Genomic DNA, 12,830 nt, shown 5'->3' with positions numbered 1-12,830 from the left:
AATATTGGTTTCAGGTGCAGAATTTACTGATTCGACACCTGTGTAGAACACCTGGTGCTCCTCACAAGTGCCCTCCTTAAGCCCCTCACCTAGTTCATCCAGTCCCCCACCCCCTCCTCTCTGGTAACCATCAATGTGTTCTCTGTAGTTAAGAGTCTGTTTCTTGGTTTGCTTCTCTTTCTCCCACCATGTTCATTTGTTTAGTTTCTTACTTCCTTGCTTTTTTTTTTATTATTATTTTTAATTTATTTATTTGAGAGAGAAAGAGTGAGTGAGAGCAAGAGCAGGGTGGAGGGTAGGAGGGAGAGGGAGGAGCAGACTCCTTGCTGAACGGGGAGTCATATGCGGGGCTCAATCCCAGGACCCCAGGATCACGACCTGAGCTGGAGGCAGATGCGTAACCAACTGGGCCACGCAGGCGTGCCATCTTACTTCCTTACCCTTTATGACACCAGAATATGAAGGCCCATCCTGTACTTTCCCAGCTATTTTTCACAGGAGCCCTGATTCTCTTAATAGATTGGATTTTGAAGCCAAGATCTGGCTGTGCTCGTTTGTAGGGTATAGCATCATTTGTGTTGCTAATTAGCTAATTAATTACTGCTCTAGTTGAGCTCTTGATATACAGCCTCATATTTATATGGGTTTATATATTATATGATACGTGTATATGTGTATATATATATGTACATATATATTTATAAAACTCTCCTTCTCCCTCCCGTAGTTTTGTTAAACTTTTTATTTTGGAATAATATTTAGACTTCTAGAAAAGTTGCAGAGATACTACAGAGTTCCTATGTGTGCATAATTCAGTTTCCATATCGTTAACATCTTGTATAACCATGGTACCTTTATCAAAACTGAATAATTAACCCCGATAAATTGCTGGTAACTAAGCTCTACAATTTATTTGTATTTCACCAGTTTTCCCACGAACGTTCTTTTTTTGTCCTAGGATCCCGTCCAGGACCCCACATTGAGTTTAGTGTCCCCTCCGGTCTGTACTAGTTTCTTAGTCTTTGTCTCTCATGACCGTGACACTTCTGGAGTGCTAGTCAGGTATCTTGTGGAAAGCTGCTCAGTGTGGGTTTGGCTGTTTTCTTGTGATTTGACTGGAGTAATGAATTTTGGGGCAGAGTACCAATAAGGTGAGTTTCGAGGTGCCCTTCTCGTTGCTCACGGGGCTCCCGATAACAACATGGCCTGGGGATATTAACCTTCATTACTCGGCTTAGGTAGTGTCTGCTAGGTTTCTCTCACTGTAGCAATGACTTTTTCCTTGTCCTTACTCTGTACTTTGGAAGCGAGTCATTTAGTGCAGACCATACCCAAAGGAAAGGGAGAAATTAAGGTCCATCTTCTGGAATGGGTACTTTCTACATAACTTATTTAGAATTCCTTTGTAAGGAAGCTTTGTCTCTTCTCTCTATTTGTCCCGGTTTTTTTTTTCTTTTTTTTTTTTGAGAGGAATAGAGAGAGAGCATGCGCACGCAAGCAGGGAAGGGGAAGAGCAGAGGGAGAGGGAGAGAGAATCTTAAGCAGACTCCTTGCCCTGCATGGAACCTGACATTGGGCTCGATCTCACTATCCTGAGATCATGACCTGAGCCAAAATCATGAGTTGAACACTTGACCGACTGAGCCACCCAGATGCCCCAAGAGCATTTTCATTTGACCCTTTCTTCCTGCTCTTGGCTTTTGGGTTTTGTTTTTTTTTTTTAATTAATATATGGCTTATTCTGTAGCCTTAATTTTTTTTTAAAGTAATCTCTCTGCCGAACACGGGGCTCGAACTCACAACCCTGAGATCAAGAGTCACACGCTCTACTGACTGAGCCAGCCAGGCACCACAGGCTTTTTTTGTAATTTAAAGTTTAAGAATGGACTGCAGTTATTTCACGTGGCAAGATATTTAATGCCAGACGATTTTCGAGACTTGTGGTTGGACCTCCTCTCAACCTTGGCTGTGTGTCAGCTGGCAAGGCCATAAGATTTATTATAAATATTACACAAGGTTTGGTAACTCTGCTGTGTCCTTGAATTCAGGTGAAGGAGAGATCAATTTCAGACCATTTTTTAGGGCTCTGTAACAGATCTCCCTCCACCCTCCAAAGTCAAAACAACCCTTATCCCCTGAGATTTTTCTTGTTCTATACGGACAGCCTGGGCTGTCACAGTACTGAGAAATAAACTCATCTGATTTGTGGATCGGTTTTATTTCTCGTTCTTTGTAAATAAGCCAAGAAGCTCCAACATTTTTATGCTTTTCCTTGAGCGACTTAATTCATTGAAATAATTCCTGTCCCATTTGTATTAAATATGCCCCATTAGAAAATTCTTTTGTAATAACTTTATGTAGAAATACTGATTTTTTTCAAGAAAGTATTTAGTAGGGAGGGAGAAATGGGGGTTGCTGTCCCGTGGGTGTAGAGTTTCAGTCATACAAGGTGAAAAAGTTGTAGAGGTCGGCAGCACAACGATAGCATTTACTGGACAGTATTGCAGAGTATACTCGTGTTAACTGTTGCTTTTCTTTTACCGCAATTCTAAAAAATGTTGAGTAGAAAGCAAGCTTATGCTTCAGCTTATTGATTGTATATTTCAAATTTCTATTTAAAAAAAAAAGAGGATTTTTCACAAACTCTAGAATAAGTTTTTTTTTTTTTTTAAGTTATTTTAATAAGGCTCCACACCAGTGTGGATCCCAGCACAGGGCTTGAACTCACAACCCTGAGATCAAGACCCGACTGAGACCAAGAGTCGGATGCCCAGCTGTCCAGAATAAGTTTTAAAATAAGTGATGTTCTCTGCCAGGTCTTCCACTTAATATTTCATTTTAAATCCTATCTTTTAAAAAATTGTTTCTTGTGGAAGTCAGTGTTTCGGTGCTAAAATTCCATGGCTCCTTTTCAAGGCCTTTTGATTTTTATTATTTAAAAAAAATTTTTTTAAAGATTTTATTTATTTATTCGACAGAGATAGAGACAGCCAGCGAGAGAGGGAACACAAGCAGGGGGAGTGGGAGAGGAAGAAGCAGGCTCCCAGCGGAGGAGCCCGATGTGGGGCTCGATCCCAGAACGCCGGGATCACGCCCTGAGCCGAAGGCAGACGCTCAACCACTGTGCCACCCAGGCGCCCCAGGCCTTTCGATTTTTAAAAACAGTTGTTCAAAACATGAAACTACGTGTAGAGCAAACAAAACATTTGCTCCTTGGATTTCTTTTCTGCAGCGTCCTCCCCAGACTCTGAGTTCCATGACGGCTGCTTGGTTGGTTAACAGACCGGTCGTGCCGCTTCAACAGAGTCAGTCACAGCGGCTTCAACAAGCTAGCAGCTCCTTTCTCTTCTCTTCTCAAAAAAAAAAAATAAAGTGATCTCTATACCTCACATGGGGCTCCAGTTCACGAACCCAAGATCAAGAGTCACACACACTTCTGAGTGAGCCAGCCAGGCGCCCCTCTTTTTCCATTTATAACAGCAATCAGATGTGACCAGTACAGCTATCAGCCCCAAATGCACCCCTCATTTCTATCCTTGGAACCCCAGGGCAATTGCGAGGCTTGCAGTCTTTTTTTTTTTTTTTTAAGATTTTATTCATTTATTTGAGACAGAGACAAGAGCACAAGCAGGGGGAGGGGCAGAGGGAGAGGGACAAGCAGACTCCATGCTGAACGGGCAGCCTGACGCAGGGCTCAATCCCAGGACCTGAGATCATGAGCCGAAGTCAGACGCTCAACCGACTGAGCCACCCAGGTACCCCTGCTTGCAGTCTCTTTTTATATTTTATTTTATTTTTTATTTTTTATTTTTTTAAAGATTTTATTTATTTATTCGACAGGATAGAGACAGCCAGCGAGAGAGGGAACACAAGCAGGGGGAGTGGGAGAGGAAGAAGCAGGCTCATAGCAGAGGAGCCTGATGTGGGGCTCGATCCCATAACTCCAGGATCACGCCCTGAGCCGAAGGCAGACGCTTAACCGCTGTGCCACCCAGGCGCCCCCTCTCTTTTTATATTTTAAAATACAAATACCAGTAATCTACGCACAATAGATAACATTGTTTTCTGTGTTTAGAATGTTCAGCCAGATGGTAGCATACTGTTTTATTGTTCTGTAATTTGTGTTTTTCCACATAACATTGATTATGAAACCTTTTTGATACACACACACACAATCTCTCTTTTTGTTGTTCCTCTTCACAGTTGCGTATTATTTCATGATATGAATACATTGCGTTGATTCATTCTCTTGGTGTAGACATTATTAAGAATAACAGGTCACTGGACGTCCTTTGATAGCTCTGTTCAGCTTCTGTGTATGAGTTTCTCAAGAGGCACATGTTCACGGTTGTAGAATATAGATTTACTATTACTAGACACTCACTGGTTAGTACTGCGAGTTCTGACTAATAGTGCACCAATTTACCTTCTCACCAGCGGGGAATGGAAGTCACTCTTGTACGTCGGTATTTGATGTGGATACCCTTTCTAATATTTGCTGGTTTTCTTGAATAATCCTAGAATGAAAGCAACATTATGTAATTATGATTGCTGGGTTTGATTTTCAGAATTCGTTCTTTTAGGTGAACTTCGGAGTGAAGAGTGATAAATCATCTAACTGGGACGCCTACCAAGTCTAGTTCACTCTGCATCTGTGATGAGATTACGTTATACTGGTTTTCTTTGCCAATTTTTTTCCCCCAAGAGTGTCATTAGAGCCAAAAATGAAGTTTTAAAGGTGCTAGGGTCTTTTGTGGGCTGGAGGTGCGAGGCGGGGAAGATACAATAAAGCGCGTTCCTGTTTCTGTTCCAAGCACTACCGTCTTCTGTACCTATGGGCCATTTTTACTTGGAGTGAGTTTATTTCTGGAACTCTTTTCCCCACTGTTTATCTGAGTATCATTAAATGTGTTGCAAGTGAACTACGAAATGATTAGTTGTTAATGTGTCAAAGAAAGTTGAGAATTCTCTTAGCTCAGAAATAGATACATTTGGTTTAATACAGTAAGCTGTTAATGCATGACTCTGTGCTTTTGAATTGTGTGGTTCAAAAGTACTTTTCACTTGTATGGTGTTATTTACATTGAGGTGAATTCCCTAACACTTGATCAACATATCATTATTCAGGGTCCAGCCTTTCTGTCTGCCTGTCTGCCCGTCTCATTGGTAAAATGCCTTCTTTGCTTCTTTTTCTCTTTAAAAAAGTCCAATTCCTCATATATGCGATCTTCACCTTTCAGAAAAGCAAGAGGAAAGGGCATGAATATACAAATATTAAGTATTCTCTAACGGACCAGACAAGTGGAGATCAGAGTCCCCTCCCGCCTTGTACCCCAACACCATCTTGTGCAGAGTAAGTAGTAATAAAGGAAATTCTTTCTACCTGAACACAATCCTATAGAAAAGCTTAAAAAACAGCAGGTCTTTGCAGCACACGCCTGTCTTTATTGTTGCCCAGCTGATTAGCGAGTGTGTCAATGGCTTTCTAAACTAAATTTTAATTTACGTAAACCGAAGGCTGATGGGTACACTAGCTATGATTATGTGAGGTTATCAGTATGTCAAGTGATGGTTCTCTAAGAAGGATCTAATTTCCCTTTTTATGGGGTAGGGATAACTTCTGTTGTTAATGATAGACAGACAACAAAGGTAGGTAACACCCCTTTGGTTGTCTTCAGACTCTTTGCTAAGTGAAAGTAAGTAAGTTGGCCATTAATGTCTCGACACCATCATGATCTGCTAATTTTCCAGTCAACAGACAACAGAAATCTACTTTGGGGCCTTTAAACCAAGAGTCTGCAAACTACAGCCCCCAGGCCAAATTCTGGCCATGCCCTGTTTTTATACAGCTCATGAATGGTTTTTAAGAGGTTATAATTTTTAAAAAACCAAAAAACGCCAGAGACTGAGTATGGCCTGCAGAGACTAAATTATTTACCCTCTGATCCTTTCCGAAAAACTTTGCCAACCCCTTGTTTAAGCTAAAACATGTGTTAGGAAAACATGTTAAATCGATTATGTGAACAGCAGTCGTAAATTATTGTTTTTCTGTATATTCTGAGGTAGGCTGTGGTATAACATTTACTTTTTATTTTCCCCCAAGAGTCTTATCTCTATTTGCTTCTGATGTGGATTTTTAAACCCCTGCTGACTTTAATACTCTGTATACACGTTTTAGATAGCAAATATGGGGCTTGTGTTTACATTTGGCTTCTAGTTAACATTGAAATGAAATTATACAGCAAAAGGATTCTCTCCACCAAGTTGCCTCTCCCTTCTGCCTGCTTTTTCCCTTCCCGGGGGACTGATGGGCAAAGTTGACATTTTAAATTGCTATCTACACTCATCTGCCTTGGCACCAGCTCATCAGGGCTCCGAGTGCTGGCCAGAGACCTTTCCCCGAATATCGGCACAGCACGTGCACTCTGATGACTCCCTTATTGCCAGTGACCTCCCTGTGCGACAGCTTCTCTGCTCTCCGCTCCCATCGTGTTCCTTACAGGGTGTAACCCAGGATACGCCAGACCCCAAACCCCTTCTTGTCCCTCTCAGGTTGGCATCAATGGCTGCTGGGTCCCCTGTCCCCCCCTCCCCCCCCCAGACTGCTCTTATCTCCACTCCCTGCTCAGCAGAATGGAGTCTGGCCTCTCAGAGGCACTCCCTCCATCCCAGGCCCAACACCACCTCTGAGCTTCACCCTTACTGTTCCCCTGCATGTAGCTGGATCCGGGGCTGCATGGGTCTGTGGGCCTCACTGCTCCTGCGCTTTCCTTCCTTGGACCTCTTGCCCATTAGGATCCCTCTGCTTGAAATGAACACCTGTCCTTTCTACGTGCTCACATCTCACCCTGCTTTGAAGGTCTTACTCAAAGGCCTCATCGTATAGGCCTTTGCTGCCTGCCAGAAAAACGGCTCGCTTTCCTCGAACCCCAGAGAGCCCAGGGACTCAAGGCTCTTCTTCCACTTTTAGCCTGATATTGCTGTATGTTAATGTCTTACAGCCGTCCTAGAACCTTAGCTCCTGGGGCCTGTGTCTGCACCATACTGGGTCCCCACGGAATGGAGTAGGTGCTTTATAAACACCGTGTGAGCTTGGACAGCATGGTTGGCGTTTTCATCCATGTTTTCTGTACTTCTCTTTTCAGAATGAGAGAAGATAATGCTAGAGTCTATGAAAACGTGGGTCTGATGCAGCAGCAGAAAAGTTTCAGATGAGAACACCCACCAAGACTTCCGCACGGACATAGGTATTTAAATGGAACCGCTCACCGGTTGTTTCTATCATTTGTGGCATTTTTAAGCAGGCAGATAATTTGTGAGCATTCTAGCGAGGGGCACCATAACGAAGTTTTACAAGCCAGCCTCTTTTTGCTCTTCCTAAATTCCTTTTTTCTGAGCTGGACTCATTTTCAAGTTCATTAAGGATTGAAACCAAATACAGAATTCATTCTGTGAGGGGCAGAGCTGGCACTGATTATGGAGAGATGGTTGATACGGGCGAAGAAGAGCAGGTGTTACTCTTCCTTCCATTTGTCTCAGAGTCGGTTAACCCAAGCTGTGCTGGGAGATGATCCGTGGGGACCTGGGAAGCAGGGGGACACTGCTCTGGAGGGTCGGTGTCAGGATGTCCACGTTCTCGTCCCCCTTGGCCCTGACTGGCTGTGTGACCCAGGGCTCCGGCCTCCCCAGGCCTGCACCCTGATAACCTCTACGTGCCTTCCAGCTCTGTCGCTGGAAACTCCTCTCTCTTGTACGTCTCTGTCCTGTCAGTCACCTTTGTAGACAGTGACCCAGGTTGTGATGTATGTTGGAAACTCAGTCTCAATGTGGCACGTGGAAATTCCCATGTCAATGGGTAGTATATTTAAAAGCTTTCAGTCTACTTGAAAATGGTTTAATGCCTTGAGAAACTTTTAGATGTGTGCTCGAACTTATTTCTAGACTTATTCTAACTTATTTCTTCCCCAGATGTGGACCTTTACCCTCTCCCTAAAAAGATCAAGAACAGATGCAAGAAAGTATATGCGAAGAACGACTTTGAATTTGGAAGGCCTGTGTTGTGGTTGACTACCTTTGGTTAAGCAAAATTCGAAACCATTTAAAGACCACTGTAGTCTAACTCAACAATACCTGATTACCAGTTACCCATTTCCTCAGATAAGAAGAAATCATCTCTACAGTGTAGACAGTGTTATATTTTATAGAATTTTATTTTAAATTGAGGAAGCAGTTAATTCTGCTCTGTATTTTACAGATGATGGTGATTCAAATTCTACTTATTGGCATTTTCTTTTCTTTTTATAACCTTAAAAATTCAATTATTTTTCTCTTTGTGAGGGATGACAGGGCACTTATAAGAGGAAAAACATTTTGGAAAAGGTGACAACATCCCATGGGAGTGAGAACAGTTTCATTTATCATCGCTTATCCAGTAGTGGGTAATTCATCCGATGGCCTCTTTTTTTGGCTAAATAATAATTAAGTCAGTGGCCCCAGACTGTCAGAAGTCGACTGTCTCCCTTTGCATTGCCATTAAAAAATCATGGGAAAAAAGAATCATGGAAACTTGGGAGAAAAGGTGTGTTTTCTTCTTAGCGGATGACCAGTTACCATTCAGCCTGTTGGCTGAGAAGGATGTGGTGGGAAAATGTTTGTCATATTTTCTTTTCATATGAGTCATTGTCTTGTATTTAGAAAAAAGAAGTGCATCTGTGGATAACCGACCAGTGTCATGGTTATCAATTGTTGGTGACAAACCACCCCAAAACACAGTGGCTGAAACAGTACTTCTTTTGTTTGCCTCCTCCCTGTTCTTCAATCTGGGCTGGGCTCAGCTGAGCTCAGTTGCTGTCCTCTCGCTGGTGTTGGCCGTGTGGTCAGCTGGTTGCCCAAAGACCCTGGGGTGGCTGGGCTTCTCTCAGCAGGTCCCCAAGCCTTTCCTTCTCTGTGCGATGGCTCCAGGTGGCCCCACCAGCAGGGAAGCTGGACCGCTTACATGGCAGCTCAGAGCTCCCAAGGGTATCAAGCAGTAATGGCCAGGCCTTCTTAACACTTAAACCCAGAACTTCTACTGCCCTCTATTGATTAAAGCATCACAGGCCCAGCCCAGATTCAGGAAGGGGGAGTGGCACAAGGGCATGAAATGGGAGGTATGATTCACAGGGGACCCCAGAGTAATAGAACCAGTGCCACGGGAAGACAGCAATCCTTAGCGAAAGTAGAAGCTGCTGGTGTCGTTGGGAAGTGGAAGCTGCGTATGATAGCTGGTGTAAGCTGGAAGTCAAACTGAACAATAGAGGGCCTTCTAGAAGATTCCTGAACCACTTCTGCTGGCTCTGAGCATATTTTCTGAACCATCACTTGGGGGAACTGATCTCATAGGGATGGATGTGTTGAGGGGGCAGAACATCTGAAAGCAGAACCACTGTCTCACGTGGCTCCCGCCAGGGGCTGTGAAGGCGGTGCTTCCCCCCCATCCGTTGTTTTCAGTCAGGCTGCAGCCAAGAAGGGGGCGGTCCTAATGGGGCGCTCACTGGACTAAAGTAACAGTAGCTCATTTTTATTTTAACCAAGCAGTAAGATTTGCTACCGTTCTACCTGAAGTGCCTTCTCCAAAGACATCCTCTTTGCCCTGTGTGTTGAATCATCCTGCAGTGAGTATGTTTCAACAAAAGTATCATTGGTTGACTTTGTAAAGATAATAAAATGCCATGGCGGCTTTGCCGTCAGGTTACGGTCTCCGTACTCGGATTCTTCTTGCTTTGGCTCCCGATCCAGCCCGGGTAGTCCTTCCGTTCTGAGCTCTTTACCTCCCGTGAAACCTTGAGGTAGGTTGGGGACTGCCTCCGCTGCCATTTTCATAGACAAAATGCACATTGACCCCCCTTTCCCCCCTTCCCCCCTCCACTGAACCTAGAATGGCTTTAGAACACAGGTGTGGCCCAGAGGTAATTACCTTCTAAGGGGAATGTCAGTGACTGCTGTCTTCTTGTCAAGCCTGGAAAGAAAGAGATTCCAGTTCAGTATTTGCAACAAGGATCTTGAATCCTGTTCTTTTTATTGCGTTGTCACGTTGAATTGTTCTCGTTTGCCTTGACTTTGTGGTACAGGTGAGCCTCTGGACTTCGGGGGCAAAGTCTTTCACCAGCATGCAAGGGTTTGATTGTACAAATACATCTGCGGCATTCACGTCCCCGCCCGTAGCTTAGGATCAAGTTCTGTGCGTGGAACAGAAACGCCTGATTTCGGCTAGCTTTGTTTGTTCCAGGACATTGATTTCATTTCGATTTCCCTCCACGAAGTCAGCAAACTATCCTGTTATGTCAACTTCTGCCAGGACAAGACTGTGGTAGTCCCTGGGTGGCTGAGCTCTGTCATGAGTCTGGTGAAAGGGGGATTGCAGGTTCTCAGCTGAGATGACCCTCCACGAGATGGCATCGGGAAGAGAGGCCGTGAAGATGCGGGGAGCTGGAGGTGCAAGTGTTAAAAAGCAGTGCAGACGGAAGTTCCAAAGAGGTGGTTTGTGAGGAGGTCAGGGGGCGCGGGGCCAGCGCGGTCCGAACTTGAGTAGGTTGAATCGGGGTACCCGGCAAGTAGGTGTGATAGATGCAGGGATGCGGTCTGCTCCTGGGTTGCTGGTAGACATTGAATTTGCACAATATCTCGAAGCTGGTTGAGTATCTTAAAATGATAAGCATAGTGTTTTATATTTGGGGTGAAGAAATTATCAGACACATGGTATTGGGGTTTTTTTAAAAGCCAAATTTCAGAGTCTTAAGAGCTTTTTTTTAAAAAAATAAAAAATAAAAAGACACCTCTCCTCCAATGTGTGACCCTCCTGAAAATCATGGTCCTCTCTGCCATTGAATCAGTGACTTTTCAGCTGCGGCTAAATGCGGGTGAGAACATTGCCGTACGACTTTCTTGGTGTTTGTACATTCTTTGTGGAGCCTAGTTGCTTTGGAACAGCCAGGGAGATTCTCAAGATTTTTTTTAGGGGTTATTTTACTGGGGATCTGAAGAACTAATATAACATCCCGGGTTATTTCTAGTTGGGGGGAATGTGGACAGGTATGCAATTGTAAAGTGTTTTGTTGTAGCTTATTAATCCATAAGGGGAACTTAGACTATAGACATAAGGACACACAGTGCAGTTTCTGTTTGCTGTATGTTGTCGGGGGAATAAAGTTTTATATAGCAAGCACATGGCCTCCCCAATTTCAAGATGCCTTTATTAGGATCTGTATTAGCCCTTAATGTTGTTGACACCTTTCTCCCTCTTCCTCTTGAAAAATAAGTTCCAAAATACAGTTTGTTGTATCTTCCATCATTGAGAAGTTTGTTCTTTATTTCACTATGGGCAGTTCACACAAGGCAAAAATATTAAACAGTTGGTTTTAGTGTGTCGTATAACTTTACTGTATATCAAACTAATTTCTACAAGTTTTCATCCTAAACCTCAAATCATGTAATTAATAATTTGCCTGTTTATTTATGACATAATTGTGATTCTTTTATTAATAAAAGCTAATGGAAAAGGATCCTTTATTAAGCTGATGACTAGACCTACATTTAATTTTCCTGCAGTATATGAAGTATTGTACCAGAGTATTAAAAGATATGTAATATTTTATTGATAAATCTATCCTTTAAAAGGAATACGTTTTAGGATGTCATCATTTTGGTGTGAATCATGTAAATGTTGATAATATGCACTGTTTATTATACACTTAGTGTTTCAAGAGATTCACTTAATTGCCTTTTTGCCCACGTATTACGTAGTCTGTTTGCAATTGTTTTTAAAAAATGACATGAAAAGAATAGTTTATGTAGAGAAACATTAGTGGATGTTAATTGTCTCCCCACCTGTATTTATGGGTGTGCTAGCTGCAGAGCCGTATTATCAGAGTAAGCGTGTATTTGTAAACTGTATGGGAACTAAAAATTAGGAATAAAACCGTTTTCTTATATTATGGTATTGGTCATTTACTTCACTGGAAATGCCCAGGAAACAGCGGGATTATAGGTCGCTCAACCTCTTGTACAGGCCAAATGCTGACATTTAGCAGCTCTTATCTAGAAGGTAGCTCGGAACACAGAATACATGAGTCAGTTCCTCAAGCATTTATTGAGCGCCCACTCTGGGAATAGCTTCGGAAGACAGGCAGGGGATTCTATTTGCAAGAACTTATGAGTAAGTAGCAAATAGAAAGTATGTCTGTAAAACATACAGGAAATGATCAGGAAACATACAAACTGAATGTAAATAGTGCCAGGTTGGGGTATGGGGTGCAGATGACAGAGGAGGCTCGTAGGAGTAAATTTTGTGCCCTAGGACACCAGCTCGTCCCTTTAGAGTAGATTTAGGCCACAAGCAAACAAGGCCATTTGCTGCTTCTGACAGCACCGCATTAACATTGGCAGGAAGAAATCATTTTGTAAGTAACAAAACAGATAATTCTCAGTTCTCTCTTGTGAATCTAAGGAGAGATTTGTATTACTCACTTACACTGTGAAATACTCTTGTCCTCTCGTTCTCAACCGAGTTACCTAACGCCTGTCAGTCGGATTCAGCTGGTTTTGTTGGCGAGACCAGTCCTCTAGCCATTCACAAAATAGGGAGCTCCTGGGCAATGCCAGACGCCGCCCCTGTGCAAGACTCGGGCCAGGCAGTGACTGAGACAGACACGGTGGCCGCCCTCCCAGTGGTGACGTTCCAGTGGGAGCTAGGCCTCGCACGAGTCAGAAGGCAGAAATTCCAACCAGGATGTAGGCCGCACTTGAAGATGCCGGCTGCTGGGACACAGCGGGAAAGACAGAGATTGGACAAC

The 12,830-nt window shown here is 43.3% G+C and overlaps 1 protein-coding gene across 1 annotated transcript in view; it reads left to right on the top strand.

Annotated features, from left to right (window-relative positions):
- Positions 1-11,969, top strand: part of PTPN11 (protein tyrosine phosphatase non-receptor type 11) — a 78,655-nt gene extending 66,686 nt beyond the window's left edge. Inside the window, exons 14-16 of the mRNA XM_026514909.4 lie at positions 5,241-5,353; positions 7,146-7,247; positions 7,969-11,969. Coding sequence (XP_026370694.1) covers positions 5,241-5,353; positions 7,146-7,215 — 183 coding nt within the window. The 3' untranslated portion in view covers positions 7,216-7,247; positions 7,969-11,969. The remainder of the gene's footprint in view (positions 1-5,240; positions 5,354-7,145; positions 7,248-7,968) is intronic.
- Positions 11,970-12,830: the final 861 nt, after the last annotated feature.

The sequence above is a fragment of the Ursus arctos genome, unplaced genomic scaffold, assembly GCF_023065955.2.
Source record: "Ursus arctos isolate Adak ecotype North America unplaced genomic scaffold, UrsArc2.0 scaffold_34, whole genome shotgun sequence".
In the NCBI taxonomy this organism is placed as follows: domain Eukaryota; kingdom Metazoa; phylum Chordata; class Mammalia; order Carnivora; family Ursidae; genus Ursus; species Ursus arctos.
The sequence above is the reverse complement of the archived record's forward strand: the minus strand, read 5'-3'. Positions and strand labels throughout refer to the sequence as shown.